The 23,686-nt window shown below is 44.4% G+C and overlaps 1 protein-coding gene across 16 annotated transcripts in view; it reads right to left on the bottom strand.

The window, feature by feature from the left end:
• LDB3 (LIM domain binding 3) overlaps window positions 1-23,686 on the bottom strand; it is a 199,067-nt gene that overhangs the window by 36,191 nt on the left and 139,190 nt on the right. For 9 of the 16 annotated variants that reach the window (XM_054034562.1, XM_054034563.1, XM_054034569.1 and 6 more), the window contains 3 exons: window positions 18,269-18,304; window positions 16,227-16,433; window positions 12,058-12,228 (listed from right to left, as the gene is read on the bottom strand). In XM_054034562.1, coding sequence (XP_053890537.1) covers window positions 12,058-12,228; window positions 16,227-16,433; window positions 18,269-18,304 — 414 coding nt within the window. The remainder of the gene's footprint in view (window positions 1-12,057; window positions 12,229-16,226; window positions 16,434-18,268; window positions 18,305-23,686) is intronic. The other 7 variants (XM_054034577.1, XM_054034576.1, XM_054034572.1 and 4 more) reach the window with 4 other exon arrangements.

The raw sequence follows: 23,686 nt of genomic DNA on the forward strand, positions 1-23,686 counted from the left end.
AGAGTGTTTGTGGTTTTATTTTTCTCCTTTCCCGCAATGTTGTTCATTTCCATTTAGATGAGATCCCTCTCATTATTTTCTTGGAGGAAAAGAGCTGGTACCAGTTTGTACGGAAAAGACAGTTACCTTTTCATAACTGGTGTTCTTCGAGATGTGTTGCTCATGTCTATTCCACAATAGGTGTGTGTGCTCGCCACGTGCACCAGTGCCGGAAGTTTTTCCCCAGCGGTACCCGTAGGGGGGGAGCGCCCCCTGCGACCGCTGGAGTGGTGCCTGCCTGGCACGGTATAAGCTGTGTGCTCCCTCCACCCTCAGTTCCTTCTTGCCAGACAACTCCACCAGAGGGGAAGGAGGGCGGGATGTGGAATAGACATGAGCAACACATCTCGAAGAACACCCGTTACGAAAAGATAACTGTCTTTTCTTCTGTGAGTGATTGCTCATGTGTATTTCACAATAGATGATTCCAAGCTATACCTTCTGGAGGTGGGTAGGAGTTCACAAGTTCTCGGGATGGAGTACCGCCCTGCCGAACCTGGCGTCATCCCTGGTTTGGGAGACTATTGCATAGTGCGAGGTGAACGTGTGAACCAAAGACCACATGGCGGCCCTACAAATGTCCTTTATAGGGATGTGGATCACGAAGGCAGCCGATGACGCTTGCGCCTGAGTCGAGTGCGCCCTCACAATGGGCAGCGGGGGGACACCCACCAGCTCATAACAGAAGCGGATGCACGAAGTGATCCAGCTGGAAAGCCGCAGAGTGGAAATCAGCTGGCCTCTCGCGCGCTCAGCCGAGGCGACAAACAGTTGTGAGGACTTTCTGAATGGCTTGGTCCGCTCAGGGTAGAAAGTCAGAGCCCGCCTCACATCAAGCGTGTGGAGATAGTGCTCCTCACTAGTCATGTGAGGCTTGGGGCAGAGGACTGGTAGAAAAATGTCCTGACCCATGTGGTAGGCAGAGACCACCTCCGGGAGGAATGCGGGGTGTGGGCCGAGCTGGACCTTGTCCTTATGAAAGACTGTATACGGCGGCTTGGAAGTCAGGGCCCTGACCTCCGAGACCCACCTGGCCGATGTGATAGCAACCAGGAAGGCCACCTTCCACGAGAGGTGAGACCAGGAACACATGGCTAATGGTGCAAACGGGGGCTCCATAAGACAAGCCAGCACCAGATTCAGGTCCCATTGTGGGACCAGGGGCTTAGAATATGGGTAAAGCCAGTCCAAACCCTTAAGGAACCGGCCGGTCATAGCATGGGAGAACACAATGTGTCCTCGCTCCAGGGGATGGAAGGCCGATATGGCTGCCAGGTGCACTCTGACTGACGAGGGCGCCAGGCCCTGGGCCCTAAGGCGGAGGAGGTAATCAAGGATAAGCTGGATTGGGGCAGACGTTGGGCACACACCTTGGTCCGCCGCCCACCTAGAAAACTGAGACCACTTTGCCATGTAGGAGCAGTGAGTAGAGAGCCATCTACTTTCGAGGAGGATGCACTGAACCTGTTCTGATCGTGTCCTTACCTCGCCACCTAGCCACTGAGCAGCCACGCCATAAGGTGAAGAGCTGCCAGGTTGGGGTGGAGGAGGCGGCCCTGGTCCTGAGAGAGCAGGTCCGGGCGGAGCGACAACAGCCACGGCGGAGCCACCGCCAGGCCCGAGAGGGTCCCGTACCAGTGCTGCCTGGGCCACGCCGGGGCAATGAAAAGGACCCTGGCTTTGTCCGTCTTTATTTTCTCCAGGACCCTGCTGATCAGAGGGAATGGGGGAAAGGTGTAGAGAAGCTGGCCTGACCAGGATAGGAGGCATCGGAGATAGCGCCCTTCCCTAAGCCGCCCCCGGAGCAGAACCAGGGGCATCGTCAGTTCTGTCGGGTCGCAAATAGGTCCACCTAGGGAGTTCCCCACCTTTGGAAGAGCTGGTGGACCACTTCTGGGTGTAGAGACCACTCGTGCTGAGAGGAAAAATCTCTGCTCAAGAGATCCACCCTCACGTTCTGGGCACTCGGCAGGTGAAAGGCTTTTAGGTGGATGTCATGGGCTATACAGAAGTCCCACAGACTGAGGGCTTTGTGGCAGAGGGCAGAGGATCGGGCCTGTTGATATAGAACATTGAGGCCGTGTTGTCCATGAGGACCCTGACTACCTTGCCCTTCAGGTGCTAGTGGAAGGCCATACATGCCAGTCGCACCGCCCTGAGTTCCTTGACGTTTATATGAAGGGTGAGGTCTTGCAGAGACCACAGGCCTTGGGTCTGAAAATTCCCCACATGGGCCCCCCAGCCCAGGTCCAATGCATCGGACACCAGCTCCAACGACGGGGCCCTGTCCCTGAACGGGACCCCTTCGAGCATGTTGCTTGGGGCGGACCACCACCACAGGGAGGTGATCACCGAGTTTGGCATGGTGAAGACCTTGTCCATTCTGTCCATGGCCTGGGAGAACTTCGAGGCCAGCCAGAGCTGGAGGGGTCTGGCATGGCGGATCACATACATGCACACTGACATGTGACCTAGCAGCTGCGGGCAAGCCCTGGCTGTCATCACCGGGAACCTTGCAACCGAGTCAATGAGCCCTTTCAGGGTCTCGAACCAGTCTGGGGGGAGAGAGGTCCTGGCCGATGTTGCGTCCAGGAGCGCCCTGATAAACTCTATGTGTTGGACTGGGACTAACGTGGACTAGGTGTTGTTTACCAACAGGCCCAGGACGGTGCATGTGGACAGGAGTGCCACATGATCCCTCACCTGCGATCGGGAGGTGCCATTGACCAGCCAGTCATTCAGATAGGGGAATATCTGGACCCCCCGGCGCCTGAGGTAGGCAGCTACTACCGACATGCACTTTGTAAAGACCCTGGGGGCAGTAAACAGACCAAAAGGGAGGACCATGAATTGGTAGTGATTCTGTCCTACCACGAAACAGAGGACACGCACGTGCCCTTTGAATATGTGGATGTGGAGCTACGTGTCCTGTAGATCGAGGACAGAGTACCAGTCCCCAGGATCCAGGGAGGGGATGATGGAGGCCAGGGAAACTATGCGGAACTTGAGTTTCACCATGTACTGGTTCAGGCCTCGCAGGTCCATGATGGGCCTGAGCCCCCTTTTGGCCTTCGGGATAAGGAAATACCGGGAGTAATACCCCTTGCCCATGAACTCCTTGGGCACCGCCTCTATCGCTCCTAGTTCCAGGAGCCGCCCAACCTCCTGCTCGAGCAGAGCCTCATGCGATGGGTCCCCCAAGAGGGACGGAGGCAGGGGGTGGTTGGGCGGGGAGGAGGTAAACTGAAGGGTGTAACCTCGGGAGATGGTGTTGAGGACCCATCGGTCTGAGGTGAGCTGCGATCATTCCCGGAGGAAAGCACACAACTGGTTGGAAAAAGGGAGCTTTACTGGGGCTGGATCCCTGCTGAGAACTGGCGGGGTACCCCTGAGCATCCCATCAAAAATGATTTTTACCCGCTTGCTTGCCCTTAGAGGACCCAGGCTGGGGGGCAGGCCGAGACTGCCTTTGCGGGCGTTTTCTATAGTCCCGCTGCTTCTTATGGGCGGCCTCGTACTTTGGGAGGGCGGCCTGGGCGGGAGCCTGCTGCGCCTTGAACTTGGGTTTTGCTGGAGCAGGGAGAGGCCCAAGGTCTGGAGGGTCATGCGGGAGTCTTTCATGCCATGCAGCCTTGTGTCTGTTTCCTCAGCAAACAGAGCCTTCCCGTCGAAAGGGAGATCCTGCATTGATGACTGCGCTTCGCTGGATAGCCCAGAGAGCAGGAGCCATGACGTCCATCTCATGGACACCGCCGAGGCCATGGACCATGCGTCCGTGTCCGCTGCATCCGAAGCGGCCTGCAGAGATGCCCTTGCAGCTGCTGCCCCTTCCTCCACAAGCTTCTTAAACCTCTTTTTATCGTGCTCCCGGAGGGAGTCCTCGAACTTGGGGAGGGATCCCCAGAGATTAAACTCGTGGCGACCCAGGAGAGCCTGATGGTTTGCTACTCTTAGCTGGAAGCTTGAGGACGAATAAACTTTTCTCCTGAAAGTATCCAGCCTCTGAGAGTCTTTGTTCTTTGAGGTCGGGGCTCGCTGCCCCTGCCGTTCCCTGTGGTTGACCGACTTGACCACCAAGGAGTTGGGCGCTGGGTGGGTATACAAATACTTGTGCCCTTTAGGGGGTACAAAGTACTTGCGTTCCGCCTTCTTAGAGATGGGAGCCAACGAGGCTGGTGTTTGCCACAGGGCGTTTGAAATTCTTGCCACCCCTTCATGGAGCAGCAGGGCCACACTGCCCGGTGCTGAGGGGGACAGCACATTGAACAGGGAGTCTGAGGGCTCCTCCATCTCCTCTTCCTGGAGTTGGAGGCTTGCTGCCACCCTTTTTAAGAGGTCTTGGTGGGCCCGGTAGTCCTCCTGAGGGACAGAGGGGGGCGGGGCCACAATCAGCTCCTCCGGATGGGGTGAGGAGACCAGTGCGGTCGGACTCTGGGCACAGGTCCCACCAACTTCTTTCTTGGGTGTCTAGGGATGGAGGCCGACATTGCTTCTGACACCCAGGCCACGGTCCTGTCAATGATCGCTCCGCGAAGACAAGCGGTGCTGGGAGTCCCGGTTGGACGGCACCCATCCAGACAGTCTGGCCGGTGTCGAGGGTGATCCACATGGACTGAGCCCTGAACGGTTGCTGGGCAGTGAGCGGTGTTGGGAACGTTTCCTCAACTGAGACCGGTACCGGGCTGGCGGCGACTGTGGTGATCCCAGCGGCGGCTTGCCCCTGGAATGTGGGGCTGACATTGGCGTAGCTTCGGGCACCAGCATGGACATGACGTACCTGGCCGCCTGGAGGGCTTCGGGCATAGATGGCATCCGGACATCCGGAGAGGCCTGCTCCAAAGGGGCTGGGCTACTCCGCTCAACATGAGTCGGAGGCTAGGGCCCAGTGGGGATCGAGGGCTACACGAATGGGCCTAGCCTCTGTTCCAGACTTCCCTCAGTGCCATTGCTAAGAGGGAGTCTTTCCGGTCTTCTAGGCGTGCCGCATAAAAGGGGAGTGGTGCCAACTGGTCGATGGTACTGGAGGGTCTCTGCGTACCGACGCCACGGTGCCGGGTACCAGTTCGGAGCGGTGTGCCGGGGTCGGGGCCAGCGCGATTCCATCAGGATGGTCCGGAGCCTAATGTCCCTTTCTTTTTTGGTCCGGGCCTGAATGACTTGCAGATCTTGCACCTTTCGCTGATATGGGTTTCTCCCAAGCAGCGCAGACAGTCCACGTGCAGGTCACTCCTTGGCATAGAACGCCTACAAGAGCTGCACGACTTAAATCCTGGGGGGTGGGGCATGCCCTGGCCCTGGCTCACTAACTAATTAAACTAACTGAAATAGCTAACTGACTACAGGTACTAATGAATGAACAAACAGTTCTGGGGACAAGCTGCAGCAAAACTGGAGCTCAGCAGTTCCAACGCACCTTCACTGGTGGCAAGAAGGAACTGACGGTGGGGAGAGCGCACAGCTCCCCTTATACCGCACCAGGCAGGTGCCACTCCAGGAGTTGCGGGGGGCACTCCCCCCCTACGGGTACTGCTAGGGGAAAAACTTCCAGCACCGGTGCATGTGGCGAGCACGCACACTTATTGTGGAATATACATGAGCAATCACTCCAAGAAGAACCTGTAGTTGGCCTCATGAGCAGTTAATATACCATGGAAGTAACAGGAAATAAGTAACCTTACTAGTTACTTCCTACTCACTAGTACACACAGTCACCACTTTTGCCCTCAGTTACACCAGGCTAAGCCTAATGCAGTTACACAGGTGTAAATGAGAGAAGAATCTGGACCACAGTCAAGAAAACACACATCAGATAGTTTTTGTGTCTCAGGATTTTAGATTCAGGTGATGCTCCCTTAGTTTTATTCATGAACAGCAACTGGCTCATCCAACTAAGGCCTAGTCTTCACTTACCGGCTGGTCCGGAGGCACGCCATCGATGTTCTGGGATCGATTTATCGCGTCTGGTTAAGACGCGATAAATCGATCCCGGATCGATCCCGGAAGTGCTCACAATCGACGCCGGTACTCCAGCTCGCCGAGAGGAGTACGCGGCGTCGACGGGGGGAGACTTCCGGCCGCGTCTGGACCGCGGTAAGTCCGGAGTAAGGTACTTCGAATTCAGCTACGTTATTAACGTAGCTGAATTTGCGTACCTTAGTCCGAAGTCCGGACTAAGTGTAGACCAGCCCTAAGTCTGATTGCAGAGTCCAGCTCTGGGATTTTATAGACAACAGACTTGCATTGCTTTTCAATGAATTAAGCCCTCAGTTGGAAGAAACAATTAACAGAGAACCTTGGGAACTGGGTTCTCCTGTAACTCCTACCTGGATCAATCCATCCTTCCCGGTCTTATCCCTACTTAGTAGATACTGTGCCTGAGACAGGACTGTGGTGTCAGTCTGAGTGGGCAGTTTTCAGAAATCACTGACCTGCTATAAAAAATTGTTGTGAGAAAGTCTTTCTTAAGCCATCACATTTTTTCTGGATTTCTTTCCCTCTCGTTCTGATGGATTTATCAGTGACTGTATACACAAACAGAAGTTTTATATCCTACCTCTCTCTCGCTGCTGACTGATGCCTCACAGCCCAGCAGCTGTGACACCATAATGACTTCTCTGGCAGTTAAATGTCAATATCAGAAGCACTGGATTGTGGCATCACTGAACAAATCAGACAGCAGGGAGAAGCTGAGTATAAAGGAGACAGCTTCGGTTTATGAACAAACAGTTTGGTTAATAAAATAAATGCTCCTCGGAATAACCTGAAATTTGCATTATGAAATTTTAGAAAGTTACTACACTGCTAAATGTTGGCAGGGTCAGGTGCTCAGACCACATATATTTGGAATTATTCTTTGGAGCCAATGTGCAGTTTCCACTTCAATTACCTCTGCAGTGGACCAACAATGAGCAATTGCTTCTAGGGTATGTCTACACTGCCCAGTGGATTGGCGGGCAGCGATCGATCCAGTGGGGATCGATTTATTGCGTCTAGTCTAGACGCGATAAATCGACCCCCAAGCGCTCTCCCGTTGACGCCTGTACTCCAGCGCCGCGAGAAGTGCAGGCAGAGTCGACGGGGGAGCAGCAGCAGTCGACTTACCGTGGTGAAGACACCACGGTAAGTCGATCTAAGTACATCAACTTCAGCTACGTTATTTACGTAGCTGAAGTTGCATAACTTAGATCGATCCCACCCCCTAGTGTAGACCAGGGCTAAGTTGCTATTTGCTACTTGCTGCAAACAGCTTCTGAGCAGCTTCTGAGCATTATTCCATACAATCACTATTCTAATCTGTTTCTGCTTTCTTTGCCTTATTATGGAAAGCTGAATGGACTTGCACATTTAAGAGTCTCTTCATTTATCCATGTCCAAGTGATTTTACATCCGTAACTCCCATTAGAGCTAAGGGGAATCACCCATGCAAATCCCTTTTGCAGCCATGTTAAATAGTAGCAATCTGGAAGGCTTGGAATTCAGACTAACAAAATTTTGATGCAAATTCCCTGGCTTGCAAGAGTAAGCACCAGGACTTGCATCTGTTTACAAATTTTGTTCTATCTATGGATAAGGTTTAATTACAAACAGAGAGAAATATTTCCCATGAGTTTACATGTCAGCTAGGACCACATCCTCAAAAGGAATAACTTTTGAGTGCCAATCATCACACCTAACTATATGTAGTATTTTTTCCCCCCTGAGCAAGTAAGAGATCTTCTTTGGTAATTAATTTTTTTTTTATCAATTTCAATGATCCCAGACCCCATTCTCAAATAAATAAATTCTAGTTAAAATCACCCTTTGAAAATAAGACCTCTTTAAGATGTCTCAAGTTGGACACCCAAAAGTAATGGAGGCATCCAAAATCACCAGTCACTTTTAAAAAACTTGGCCATACACACAGAAAGCTAAAAATTCACACTTATCTGAATATTTGTAAAACTATTTAGTGAAGTGGTGCAATGTCAATAAGAGGACCCCTTCCGAGATGTTGGAGGTATTATGGCAAGATTTTCCACTCCTGGCAACATCTGGTTTCTCGGTGAATTTCCCTAGCAATTATTTTGCTGTATTTCACCATATATATAACATATTAAATTAATCCAGTGCCCCATTAATTTTACATAAAGTGAAAATGTATGGACCACATTAACACATCAATCAGTTCTTCACTTCTCCACATGATCCTTCAGTTCTTACATCTCTGGTTGCTTTCATTTATTTATTTGGAATGGCCATGGTTGCAGATTTGACCTAGGACTTACACTGTTTTCAGAAGTTAGAGGAAAATTAGAAGTCAATTGTAGTGCCCAATGAGATACATTTATCTCTGGTGTATTTCCACTGAACTCAGTGGAATTACACCAAGAATGAATTTAGCCTAGTTTGTTTTAGTTTGCTGAATACGGGAATTATAGAATCAGATGGAGTGCTTAGTGTGCATATTTACATGCCAGAACCAATAACGATTTTCCATCCCATAGCTCTTTCAATTCTGCATTGTTGCTAGAGCAGGGGTGGGCAAACTACGGCCCGGAGGCCACATCTGGCCCTTCAAACGTTTTGATCTGGCCCTCAAGCTCCTGCCAGGGAGCAGGGTCACGGGCTTGCCCCGCACCACTTGTGCTGTGGCTCCCAGAAGCAGCGGCATGTCCCCCCTCCAGCTCCTATGCATAGGGGCAGCCAGGGGGCTCTGCATGCTGCCCGTGCTCCAAGTGCTACCCCTGCCAATGGGCTCACAGCCAATGGGAGCTGCAGGGATGGAGCCTGCGGACAGGGCAGTGGGCAGAGCCGCCTGGCTGCGCTTCCACTTAGGAGCCGGAGGGAGGACATGCTGCTGCTTCCAGGAGCTGCTTGAGGTAAGCGCCTCCCAGATCTGCACCCCTGACTCCCTCCCACACCCCAACCACATGCCCCAGCCCTGATTCCCCTCCCGCCCTCCAAACTCCTCAGTCCCAGTCCGGAGCACTCTCCGGCACCCCCAACCCTCATCCCCAGCCCCACCCCAGAGCCCGCACCCCCAGCTGGAGCCCTCACGCCCTCCTACACCCCAACCCTCAATTTCATTCATGGCCCACCATACAATTTCCATACCCAGATGTGGCCCTCAGGCAAAAAAGTTTGCCCCTCCCTGTGCTAGAGAAATGACAACATATTGAAAGGTTTGAGATATGCTTGTGTGGTCACTTATATTTTCTATAATGTTCCCCAGATTTTTATATATAAAATTTCTCCAGATTTGGCCTTCAAACCAGTGTGCTCTTTTCACTGCAAACAATGCCCTGAGGTGTTTTATGCTGAGATAAAGCACACTTGGATAATTATTACCTAAAGTACATTACGACTGACTCAGTCTCTCTCATCATCATCATTATCTAATTGTGCTCAAATAATAAATCTTAAAATCCATTGCCTTCTCTACTGTTCAGCTTGATTAAATGTAAATGCTCCATAGCAACTAGGAAAGCCTGACAGAAAGCATTATGGTAGTATTCTTTGTTTCTAGTGATAACTATTTCTAACCCTTCTCCCACTAGCGATCTGTCATTAGTTAATCATTGTTTAAAACACAATAAAAGCAGGTCTGATGAACCTTTAAAAATGGGTCAGCTGGTCACATTATGATCCAAACTTTTCACCAAGTAAAACACAGTTTGGGGTTGCCACCTCTCTTAATTAGACAAACACCACACAAACAAACAAACTTGAATCTGACATACAACTAGCTGTCTGAGCTCTGAGAGCATTTTTTAGTCATGTACTTTAAACCTACTACTTGAAAGATCAAGGTTTTCTTTTAGCTTGGTTTTAATTCAGACAAGATCAAAACAAAGAGGCTGCTCCATCAAGTAAATTTTACACTTCTCAATGTTCTCTCCTAAGCCAATCTTTTAAGAAGTTACGGACCTCAAACTGGAGTGAATAATGAAGAGCGAAAACAATCTGACTAAAAAGAAAAAGAGATGTTTGCAAATATACTAGACTGAGCAGAGATAGCAGATGAAACAGTGGAAGCTGCTAGTGACATGTTCTTGGACCCAGGGAAAGGTTTAGGCTGTGACAGAGAGCTGGGGCCTGCAAGCTGTCTGCAGAGAACACAGTAAAAATATGAACGCATGTACAAAAGAATGTTACAAGGAGAACAATAGTGACATCTCAGAACTGAGCCATGTATGAGTTCAGATATAAGATGACCCAGTCTATAGTTACAGCAACACATGTATTTTCTGTGGAATACATCTGCAGACCTAGAGTATAGCACAACCAAGCACATTCCTACAGAAGATAAAACGCACAAGTTACAGAAAAAATATTAAAACAGGACTCTCTGGATAGCTAAGAAAGGTGGTGGTTCAGACAAGTATCTTGTTTGAACGGCATACATTTTTACCCTGTAAGGAACAATATATTTGAATCAGAAGTCAAGACAAACATTTAAATATTCAGCTAATGCCAGAGTAAAGAGCACAAAGATCTTATGGTCATTTTTGTTGTGATCAATCCCAAAAGGTTGTTTATATTCTTACCTATATGGAGTAGGGATTTGCTTTTTCAAGAATGTATTTTACATTCCATTTTCTTTGTGCAGCAGTTTAAGTAAAGATATACTGAGGGCTAAAATTATTTAAACCATTATTGTATGTGAAAGCTTCTCAAGCAATGATGTTATCAATATAATTATCATTATGAAAATAGGGTGTCGTACTTTTCTTAGTATCCCTTTGCTGGCTGGATGTCTGACTCTATGGCATCAGAACAAAAATACAGAGTCAAACAAAAAGTGTTTTGAAAGAAATTTGAGATATTAGCAGCTAAAAAAAGTCAGTATTCATAAATATTTTTAAAGTGTCTTGGTGAGAGAACAGCAGTTAAAAAAACCAAAACAAAGTCTTTAGAACAGAAAGAACATTTCTCACCAAATTATGCAATTTTAAGATACTGTAGGTTACATTTTGAGCCTCTATTATTTGAGAGTAGTTCATATTATTGAAGGGAAGACTTTTTGTTCCTGGCCACTTAAAGTGGGCTAAAATGTGCAAAGTAAATTATTTTCAAAGCTTTTAGGAGCAAAAACTGTAAAAGAGAAAAGAAAAAAGGTACAACATGAATTCACTCTTATTCTTTTGACAATTATTATTATGTAAACTTCACCCATTTCCCCCACAGTCTGAGGAGTCTGTTCACCCTAGATATACATGTATAATTCTCAGTATTATACAGCAATTATGAATGCTCAGTGAAGTGAGAATAGACTCTGAATTACTATCTTTGTTCCTTTTTAAATCCTGTATTAATTGTATAGTTAAATCTTATTAGAAAAAAACACAGTTAAATAGAAATAAATCAACTTAGTGCCTTTATAGAGAAGTCAACCCCCAAATGAATGGATCTACTGACATCCCGTACATGGCACATCCTATAATACTGAGGTCTGTAACACTACAGTACATATCAAAGATCCTACTGTACACAGTGTGTTATCACTCAAAGCGTCAAACTGCATTTTGCATTTTCTTCTTTGAACTTCTAAAGGGCGTTGTCTTTGTTTAGGTATATTCAAATCCAGATGGATCTTTATATTAGCTTGCCTAATTTATTAACCTGTTTATTTCTTGATAATTTTAACACTGCTTTAATGCAATGTAAAGGATTTTCACTGGCTATTTTAATTATTATGAAACTTTGGTGTCCTCGCTACTGGTGACAAAACAGTTTTATTTTTAACATCAGATTTTCTTTTTTGAAAATGTAAGTTATATTCCTCACTTACAAAGATATTTGATTAATTTTGTCTGAGATCAGTTTGCATCTTGCAATTTCCTTGCAAACAAAAATTCAACACTCCAACAATAAACAACTTCAGAACACATAAAACTAGGCAACATATTTTCCCAATATTCTTTAAACTTGAATAAAGTTCCGCCCCCCACTCCCATGTACACACACACACACAGTCACAGCACTTCTAAACACCAAACAGGGAGACATTTGCAAAAAGACAATGCAAAAAAGCATTACCTTTGGAAAGAGGAAGAGAAGGAATCTTGTACTACAGAGATGGGAGTGGCTGATGGTGGTGTCATCTGACTGGATGTGTTTTGAGTAGCGGTAGCAGACTGATTGGCTGAAGCAACTGGCACAGGAGCAGAGGCAGAGCTGGTAGACACTGGCGCATGCTCAACAGGGGTACTAATTAGAGTTAAATTAAATAAAACAAGAAGCATCTTAAAAAGTGTACGTTTACTGTGTAAAGGCACAAAACCCACTGTGTTTGGCCCCAAAAGTTGCAGAGTGGCAAGCTGTATTATTGGGGGGAAAAGCACAGATATGGAAGGTCAAAAGCACATTTGTTAAGCTTTTTTCTGTAGCTGAGTTAGGACTAAAATTAGGTTTAATGCTGAGTTCAATAATGTTCTCATTTGGGTGAAATTCATCCCACAGCACATAAGGTCTTACTGCCCAATCCTGGTCCCACTGAAGTTAATGGCAAAAAAACTCCCAGCACGTGAGACCTAGGTGGTTGTGTAGAGGCCTGCAAGAACCCGTCAGTGCTAGGGTAAATTTCACTCACTTATGCATAATGTTAACTTCCGGATCAGAGATTACATTAGGTGGAAGCATTAAAAAAATTACATTGATGAAAGGAAACCAGTTGTACGATATCGTCATAGGCCTGAATAAACAGAATTGCTACAAGTTACTGCTGTTCTGGATGTTACTGAGCAGACACCATCGGGGTGTAATCTCCTCAGTGCAATGTGCGGGGTGGTGCAGTGCTAGGGAGCTAATTATGGCTCAGTCATTCTCTGCTCAGCACTTTCTTCAGCCCACCAAAAGTTTGAGTAGCAAGCCATGGCCCTGACATGCCCCTCACCACCCCCAACATCAGGGCTGAAAGAAGGGACGGGGCAGCATATGAGTTTGCTATACCAGTCCTAAGCCTGCTTGGGAGATGAAGTTAGTTTCTGCTCCCATTGTCACACAAATGGAGCAGGAGCAGACCAGAGCAACGTATCTGCCCTTATCTGATGACAAAATAGGCTTATTGAAACCAAAACTACATCTAGTCTTCTTGAGTACAAAATATTGATTGTAACACCTTATTTAGGTACTTCTATGTCCCTCAGCACCATGATATCTGAACACCTCGCAATTGTTAATGGATTTTATCCTCACAACAATTCTGTGAGGTGAGGAAGTGTTATCCTATTTTACAGATGGGAAATTGAAGTACAGTGTAGATTAACTGATGTGCACAAGGCTACACAGGAAGTTTGTGGCTCATCTGGGGAATTGAACCTAAAGCTCCTGAGTCCTAGGCCATTGCCTATCGATGAGACCATAGCCCCTACCCAGCATGAATAGCACATGCTACATTCAGGAGGAACTCTCCAAGTCCTGTGCTGAAATGTGAAAAACAGAAGGCAAATAGTGAATTTACTAGCCAGCAGTCAGCAAATGAAATAAACACACCTGAGTCATTTGGAACTATCCCATTTGAAAAGGAAACAAACAAAATTCAAAAGAAAGAAACAGGGAAAGGGAACAATTTTATATTTACAAAAAAAATCCCCATCTCTTCTCTTTCTATATTGTATCTACTATTAGCTACAGAATGAATAAACTAGTGAAAATATCCACCACATCTACAATTTAGGCTTTCAAATTCTTCCACAGAAATTTTCCAACCTTCATACACATATGCAAAACTCAGATCTAATCCCCATTGATCTTGATGTCATATGCTGTGGATTCATTTGCCTCAGCCACTATCCAAATATATTATGTATTATTTAAAGCATATAGCACTGTAGTTGTACAATGCCCTGGCTTCAGAGCTATGAATGCAATACCATGTTTACAGATAAAAGAAAACACAATGTATTTGACTGTCTCTGCAAGCAGTGTGGTAGCTGCATTTCCTCTTTTTGGAATGGATATCACACCAACGTGGAGATACTCTACATTTTACTGTTATATCTTAGGTCTGGCAAATTTGCATGGACTGAAATCATGCCTCAAACAAAATGGGATTTACTGTATGTTTTTTCTTAAGAGGAAACACAAACGAGCAAGACAAAAACCATGGGTGAAATCCTGTTCCCACTACAGTCAATGGGAATTTTGCCACAGGCTTCACTGGGGTCAGGGTTTCACTCCATGGGTAATAAGCCTATGGTATGGTTATTCAATTTTTGTAGTGGATCTTTTAAATGTGAGCTGAAACACATCCCCAATAATTAATCAAACAAAGGAACACTAAGAACTTATGTGGACATGTACCTGTGTGAGGGCAGGTTTGAGGCAGATGGGCATGTTATAGTAGATATAATAAAACTGAACGCAAGCACATTAGAATACATTATAAGGACATCAAACAATAATGTTACATGTTTTTAAGGTTTCTTTACTTAGGCACTAGAAATCTAAAAGTCACAAAGGCCTGAATCCTTCTCCTGCAACTGCAGATCACTAGGATATGCATTCATTATTCCAGAGAATAAGAAAATAGTTACACAAAACATATATAAATAGCTAAATTAGCAATGTGATCTTGCTACCTTTAACTTCTGCACTTTGGACCTAATACTTTGTTTACCAGTAGAATCCAGAGTAACTTCACTGTCTTTACTGGAATTACTCCAGATTTACCACAGTGTAATGACAGCAGAAATGGGTTGTTCCCTGTTTTATGAATGCTTTTAGTTCTGTTGAACAATCAGTTTTTGTATTAACCCCTATAAAACCTTAGACTGGAAATACTGTCCCTACTAAAGGCAATGGGTGGTTTGCCATTGACTTCACCAGAGCCAGGATTTCACCTTTTGTATCTGCAGGAGGCACATTCCATACACACTAAAGAGCAAGATGTAGAAATATGTGGCGATTTAGCAAGTGTCTCTCTCTTTTTTGGGTAGAAATAATAATACTTAGGACATATACAATGTCTGCAGCTTGAAAGCTCTTTATGAACATTAACTCTTAGAACTCTTCTTTTTAGAAATGGGGAAACAAATCTAAAGGGAATTCTGCCCTCAGTTAATATATTCATCCCACTGAATGGGTGTAACTTGGGGCAGAATTCAGAGTAACCAAAAACCACCATGAGAATCAGTGGCAGAGCCAGGAGGTTCCTAGCAGTTCTTCAGATGTCTGCTGATTGACTAAGGATGAAGTCATGGTTTATAAAATGAAACTGCTACCCTATATCAGAGCATGAATAATAATTTTATGAGTAAAGTGGTTACTGTTGTTTTCTTACTGGTTTTTCTCCAGTTTACTTTTAACCAACCACCCTATTCCATCAGTCTTTACAGTATTTTATATTTTAAGGGGATAATCAAAGGAAATGTAAGTTCTTAAATAGCTCAATATTTTCTTAATAAAGTATAAAATTAAATATTCAGCATGGTAAAGTTATGTGGATGAATATACACACAAACGTACGTATATTCTGTTACCATTTTGATGTTCACTCATGAGAAGGAACACAGTTCAGCAGAGGTTAAGCAGATGATAATGATTAACAACCATATTTAAAACACATACACAAACACACACAAACACTTAAAAATAAGTACAGATTACACTCCTTTACCTGAGAAGAGTCCTAGCCCTATGAAATTCCGGGTCTAAGAGTCTTGCAATAGTAACTAAAGAGCAGGTTATTAAAGCAGTAATTAGTCTCTTTTAAGAGTGCACAAAGTTGCTTTTGTTTCAGGTGCTCCAAAGAAATCTCTGGTAGGGTAAAGGATTGAAATTGTAGGGAAGATAAATCAAAATGAGCAGTCAAAGAACTAATCTCTTCTACCGTAGCATATATTAATGATGGAAGTGCTGGAGATTGCAGTTAGAGCAGAACACAACATGGATGTGTTTTGGACTTGCATTAGTAGAAAGAAGAGCTCTATTCCAGATGTCAACAGCATCCATTCAATAGACTGGGCTGCTGTTTCTGTGGAGATGGTTCCTATGTGGCTGTCACCTGCCTGGTGGTAGAGGAAGCCATTAAGAAAGTCACTTACAATGGGAAGCATATGAACTAAAAGCTGGTGAAATTTATAGTACTTAGATATTTTCCTTTTAGGCAATGGGATTTTTCATGTGAAAGAGTTAGAGAATGTTATTACAAAACCATACCAAAGCCACAAGCCAGGTCAGTTATGGAGTTACATGTTGCAGTGTACCTTTGATTATTGGATGAAGTAAGAGGGGCTTTCTGGCCAGTCCTGATGTAACTGGCTTCCCTTTGACTTGTACCCGTTCCAAACCTCACGGAACCCTTGGAGGCCACTGGCTTAGCTTTGTCAATGTTGGCATCCATGGTGCGTGACTTAGGAGGATGCCAAACACTTGAGGTCACATACTGTGCCACATGATGAGAACCTGTAGGGCTGGGTAACAAAGATTAGAAGGGTGTATGTGCATGAGATATATTTTTAACCACATTACCAGTTGCTTAAATGATTAGGTCTTTCAGAGCGAAGAAGAGTACCAGCCAAAAAGGCAGCCAGTGCCTTTAAGTGAGAAGTGTTTTATTTGTTCCACTTAGTTTTTTGAGATCCAAATGCTTACCATGTAATCTAACAAACGGGACATCATATCAGAACACTCATATCTACCCCTCTGACGAAGGACTTAGTATTTCAATGCACTGGGAAAGGCCTTAAGGAAAAAGAGTGAGAAACTGCTGAACCTCAACATTAAAAAAAGCCAGGTTAGCTTTTTGTTTGACGAAGAAGGCTTCAGTTTTGTGACTGACATCTTATTTGGGAAGAGATTTACATCAGCAAATCTCTAATGTCCTCTTATTTTATCCCCTAAGTCTCTTTTGATATCATTGCAGAGTCACATGTGAAATCATACCAGTCTTCAATGCCTTATTAAAGACTATGACCAGGAGTCATTATGAGAACCAGGATAGAGATCTAGAGGTTCATTACAGTCTTCTTTAGCCTTCAGCTAAAACTGGAGACAACATTATTGACATCACAGTATCAAAATAAGACCTAGCAGAAATTAGACACTGGAGACAATAGAGGTGAAGACATGTTACAACACAACCAAACGTAAATGACTCAGTAGGTATAGTGTGACCCCAAAACTAGACAGATGTCTGAAATTGTTCAAGATAGTCCAACAAAGAGAGATTTGCAGTTAAGTTTCAATGAAGTAACCATGTAATCTTGTGGTCAGTCCTACACAAGCAATAGTGATAGATACTACCCTTCATTCCCTGCTTCTGTTATTTAATGTAGATGTGGTTGCTAATTATTTCATATATCAACTCCCTCCCCCTTTGTTCCATCTTATTGGTATGACCCAGTAAACTGCTGTTTTTTTCTCCCCTTACTGGGAATCCCAGTCACGATTGGTCATGTTGTTAGTGGTGACAATCCTCGCACTTACTCTGATTTTAATTCTCTGCAATACTTGTTCAAATACGAGTTATTTTAAAAGCAGACATAAGGCCTTGTTGCGTGTGGAGTAATCAAGATATCAGAGGAAGGCACTGTCTTAAATCTTTATTTCTATGCTCTGAACTTATAAAGAGTTGCTATGCTCTGATAAATAATGGCAGTGCTTCATCCTAGAAGTAGCTGCATTTCAGCGTTTGGTGCTGAAATTATTTTTATCTACATCTACATAAATGTATATAATATAGATATACATGTAGATGGTTTATGAATTTTGTAAGTGCATTAGGATCTTTTGGGAGGAAAAGCACTATATAAATGCAAAGAAATACTATATATAGGAAGGATTAGTATCTTTTTAATCCATGATCAATACAACTCAAGAATCAGATTTAGAATTGCTTTTAAAATGTCAAGAAGTTCAACTAACTTAGATTTAAAAAACCGGTGGAGCAGCTCAGACCACAACATTGGAATCTGATTAAAAATGGAAATGGTTCTTGAACTTCTGGACTGTTCGCCTCTGCTGAACAACGACAATATCGAACTTCAAAAACATTGATTAAATGCTGCTTATTTTTCTGTTTTCTAGAATTAAAGGTAATGTGGTATATTTTGCACAATTCCAATACAGTCTGCCACCTGGCCAGGAATCTTTCAAATATCTGAATGAAAATGAACATCTCTAGCAAATCATCTCAGCTGAAACACCATTATAATTCATCTGTTCAGAGTGCATACATCTGATGTATTTTTAGGTAAAAACTTTGTGTGGAAAGTCTGAGGGAAAAAGAATACAAGGCAAACGTTACCTGTTTTCAGCTGCTGCAGCAACATTTTCCTTGCCACTGTGAAAGGAGGGGATACAGTATGAATAAAGCAAGTGCAAGTACCAGTGGTGAGGGAAGAAGGAAGAATAGCAGCAAAAGAAGGCAGTGTGAGGACAGATGTTCGGTTATCAAAAGCTTTTTAGAGTTATGTTCTAGATGTTTATGACTATTGTTGTTGTGAGAAATACCCTAGAATCAATTTTTTTTTTCTTTTTAAGAATTAGATAAAAAATGTGCTGGAACCCAGATGTGTGATTTTTTTACAAGCTTTCTCTTTGTTAATTGTAGGCTATTTCGTAAAATGGAGGCTTAGCGACGAAGTACAAATCAACCGCTCTGTGTATGAACAATATATCATCTCATGTATAGCTTTGGCTTCAATAATGGCCCTGTTTAAAAAATAACCCTTTAGTATCCCAGTAGAACATACTTGTGTGCCAACTCCAGTTTGTGAAGACAATCATAGTCAGAGTTGGTTTGTCCCTGGGTATCCAATGTTCTGAAGTGGTAACCAGTCTTAGAGAAGATGTGCACTACCAGTATGTGCTCAATGTGAAGCTGTTGTTTTTCAATGGCTAACAGGGACTCCTACGAGATGAGCTGCATTACATGTCTGGGCTCACTTAAAAATGCGTAAGAGGCAAATCATCCTGCCCAGATAGGCCCTAAGGGACAAAGCGTAGGATTGTGCCTCCACAGTGTGGAGCTCAACTGGAGCTGAGCAACACAGTGAGTCTCTTGTCAGATTCCTCTTCTCCCCTCCCTACCAAGCCTTTACTCTCCTCCTTCCCCCAAAAGTATCAAGTTCATGTTGGGGGACAACGAAGGAAGGGAAGGCATCTGGGGCATTCAACTCCAGCCCTGCTTTCCACTCCATGGTCCTAGTGCTGGGGAAAGAGATAGCAGGAGGCACAGAGTCACTTGGAGGGCCACTTGGAGGGGTGAGCTGGCAAGTGCCTTTATGAGGTCCCATTTTGAACTTGTAATACATATAAGACTCCCATTTACTTTAATGTGAGTCACAAAGGAGCTGAAGGACAAGACACTAAGGCCCCAGTCTAAGATCTATTTAAGTCAAATGAAGGATTCCAATTGAAGTCAATGGCAAGACACCCACAGATTTCAATGGTACAGAATTAGGCCTTGGTCCTGCAAACACTTATACATGTACTTAACTATAAGCTTCAGACTAGTTTCAGCACAGTCAATGAGACTATTTATATGAGTATAGTTAAGTATGTGCATAACTGTTAGAAGGACTGGGACCTTAAGACTTTAATCCTCCATCTTATAATTTTGAACATAATTTTTCAACTTATTAAAATCTTTTAGGACCTGATTCAGGAAAGCACTTAAGAATAGGCTTACATCCATTCCTACTAAGTACTGTACTAAGTACAGTATATGCTTAAATGTCATCTTGAATAGGGATGCTTATTCTGGCACCTGAGAGTAAGAAAAGATGCAATGTAAATTTTAAATCTACTAATTTGTTAGGCCAAGTCATTTTTCTACTTTGCTTATGGTATTAAAAAAGTTTTACTGAGTATTTCTGAATATGATACTTATTACCATTGATTATATACTGTTTGACTGTTTCTAATCTGGATATATGTTATTTAATAATACAATACTAATTAAGAAGCCGTTTGCTTTCAAAGGTACTTGGTAGAAAGATAAAGTACGATTCCTCTTATAGCCACAGTGAGTCAGCTCTGACTGCATCCCTTAGGACAACAGAAATCCCTGATAGCAGCTGCTGAATTTTCATTTTCTGAGGGGGAAGTGTGCTAGTGAAGGAGGTTTCCCCTCTAGGAAGTGGTGTGTGTGTGTGTTGGTTGTTGTTGGTTCTGTTTTTTATTTTGCTAAAGGGAAGGTGGGTTGCATAGTAGGGATAGAAGAGCCATTCCCTTCTCTCCATAAGGTGGGTTAGTATTAGTCACTGCTGTGCATGTATGTTATATATAAATATACTAAGCTAGACCCTTAACAGGTGCAACTCAGTGGAGCACCACTGAAGTCATATGAACTACTCTAATTTACAGCTGTGGGTCTGGCTCATTGTATTTGTGTTGTCTCTCCTTTTCCTCCTTCTCACAATATTTCCTAAACCCAAAAGTGTATGAGTCCAAGGGAAACTTTCAAAAGCCACAATGAAAGAAATCAAGCAAAACAAGTTTGTCTGCCTTAAATAAGGATGTCATAGTGCTCAGAATGGAAGCTTAAAACTGAATCCCCAGGAAATGTGAAGCTGCATCAGTTCACCTGTCTAGAGTGATGACAAACCAAACACTAGCTCTATAGATGACCAAGTCATGAGTTCCCTGGAATGTAATATATCAAGTAGCCAGGCTGAAAAAAGGAGGGGGATATGTTAGAGATTTAGTCTGTGGAAAGAAAAGAAGTGTTAAAATAATATACCAAGAACCAAAGTCATGCAAGAATATTAAAAAACAAACTCATAATGTGAAAAATCTGAAGCGTGGTTTATTTCCAGTATAGCAAAATGGGTTATGAAAAAAATGCATAGTCCAGACCAAAAGACAAGCAATTGGGATAAGGCTTCTAGTAGCATTAGACCACTGCAGTTATGGTTAACCTGATTCATCCTCTCCTGCTACAGCAGAGGTGGGTGAAATCCTGGCTGAATTGAAGCTAATAGCAAAACTCCCAATGACTTCACTGGGGTCAGCACTTCACCCTAACTCTTTCACTGACTGTGCAAGTGTAGGGCACTGCTTAATGATGGGGGCAGGGGAGTTTTGATCGTTAAAGGAGAGAGAGGTATAGAACAATTATAATAAACACAATTCCACAGAACAAAGCAAGGGAAAAGGAACTGATTCAGAGCAGAGAGAAAAGGGAAAAGACAAACTCAAACACACACAACACATTTTCATCAGGGATTATTCTCCTCTCTGTGAGTGAGAACAACTCCAGTAGTTGAATCAGCTGAACTGGAATTTGGACTCAGCTATTGGTATAGAGTATTGACAGGGTTTTGAAGATGAAACGGACCAAACCCTAACCCTTTCCACTATGGGAATGTTGAACTTAATTTGCTTTCTAAAACCACTGTACTTATTGCATTTAATGGGTCAAATTCATCCCTACTGCAAGCTCAGTAAAGTCAGTAGAACTACATCACGGAAGAATTTGACCGAATGAGATTTAAACTATTTTTGTATTGTGATTATACAGGCTGACCACACAAATATGATTATAGAAGTGGAGAGTAGTTTTGGGCTATCAGGAAGAGATTCAAACCTGGGCTTTTTTCAGTTCCTGTTGTCCCCCACACAGGTGAACCAGCTTTAGATAGCAGGGCCTTGTATAATGTCTCCTCTAACAAAATGGTGGCAACTCCCACAGATTTCAGTAGAAGCTCTATATGTGCATCAGAGAACATATATTTGTCCATTCTACTGTTAGTCTCAGTTACACAGTGCAGTATATAGTTGAAATTAGGAGATGTTTGATAATACAATGCATGAAATGATCATGAAGACAGACCAAGTGAACTGAATTAAGACTTTTAAAACCCACCCACTGAACTATCAAGCTTAAGAATTTTAATAAATTAGATAAGAAAATGCAATACACGTTTGCCATACACATTTACAAAACACACTTGTTACTTTCCGTTGAATGCCAAAAGGCTCTGAACTTTAGAGAGCTTTAATAAGGATTTTAGAGAATCTGAACAGCATACAGTACATTTTACTGTTGTGTTTTTCACTTAGAAACCAAATGTAAGAGATTATTAAACCAGCACTCAAGTTAAGCACATTTTCCACTCACTCCTAAAAAGAGAATGCTAGACTTTCTCCAGAATTAACAAAACTAATTCCTTACTGTTCCTCTAAAATCACACATACAGAGAGGACAGATTAGAAAATAAAAGAAATAAATTTTGGAATAAAGAAAAAAATTGTAGGTCAGAGCTATTCTGCAGTTCTCATTCCTGCTTTGCTATCTTTTTTCTGGGCTCAGCTCCCTAACTCAGAACGCACCTGTGCTGCTGTATTAGAGTTCCTCTAATTTTGCCTTCCTGCACTTTGAACTGTATGATGAGGCTTGGTCTACACTAGTAACTTATGTTGGTATAACTACATCACTCAGGGACGTGGAAAATCCACACCCCTTAGCACAGACCACTCATGCCTCCCCATATGTGTGACCCCTCCTTGGCCTGTGCCCAGCCTGGGGCCACCGTGCTTTCCCCGCCCCAAGAGTTACCTGCGGGGAGTGAGGGGCCTCTATCCTTCTCCCGCTATGCCTCTCGCCCAGAATGTTCAGCCGCTCTCCCTGGCAACTGAGCCCGGGTGTGGAGTGGCACGGAGCTACTTGTCACACAGCTGAAGCTGGCCACTCCGGCTCACTGCTCTGTGCAGCACACCAGCAGCCTGAGACAGCCTGGCTGGGGAGGTGGCGGCAGCGATGGGCTGTCCCCGACTCAGGCCTGGCTGCTGGAGACAGGGGTTGAGCGAGCCAGAAACATGCCAGGGGAGTGGGTGCTCTGGCTCGCTCGGCCCTTGTCTCTGGCAGCCGGGCTTAGGCTGGGAGGTGGCTCTCCGCCACCTCCTCAGCTGGGCTCTCTCTCAGGCAGCCACCATGCTGCACAGAGCAGTGACCCAGAGCGGCGGCATGAGAAGTGGCTGGTCCCACCCCTTCCGCTCCCTGCCTAGGCCCAGCTGCCTGGGACAGGGGCCGAGCATGCCGGGAGGCAGGCACAGCAGGAGAAGGACAGAGTCCCTCTCCCTCCCCCCCAGCAGGCCAACCAGAAATCTGGGGGGCACTTGACACACACACCCCAGATTCCCCCCTTACGCGTCACCTATGCCCCTGAGTGACGCAGATATACTGACTTAACTCCTGGTGTAGACAGCGCTATGTTGATGGGAGGGCTTTATAGCTACTGCCTCTCAGAGAAGGTCATTACCTGTGTTGACAGGAGAAGCCTCCCACTGGTGTGGGTAGCATCTTCACTGAAGTGCTACAACAGTGCTGCTGCAGCCTTGTAAGTGTAGACAAGCCCTTGGCTTCCACTGGCTTCAATGGGAGCAAGAGTGGGCTTATTACAGATTTTTTAAAAAAATTCAGTGAATAGTTCTTTTAAAAACAAAAAAAGTTTGGATTTAAACTTTCCCCTGGAGTGTTTACAACTGGAACTCTGTGCTGGAGTGTGAGACACTATCAGTGAAAGTGAAACTGACTAGTCCACATTGTTTAAATTGAATGAAGTGCAAAAGGTCCACAAGCCCAATACAGTAAATGGTGAGATGTGAATTAGGATTCTTTAAAAAGTCTTTCATTTGTAATAATCTAAAGTAGTACAAGCAACTTGAGTGAAGACTTTCCTTCTTAAAAACATTATTTTAAATCTGAAAATGTTCCTTT

Source organism: Malaclemys terrapin, chromosome 7 (genome assembly GCF_027887155.1).
Source record: "Malaclemys terrapin pileata isolate rMalTer1 chromosome 7, rMalTer1.hap1, whole genome shotgun sequence".
Taxonomy (NCBI): Eukaryota; Metazoa; Chordata; order Testudines; family Emydidae; genus Malaclemys; species Malaclemys terrapin.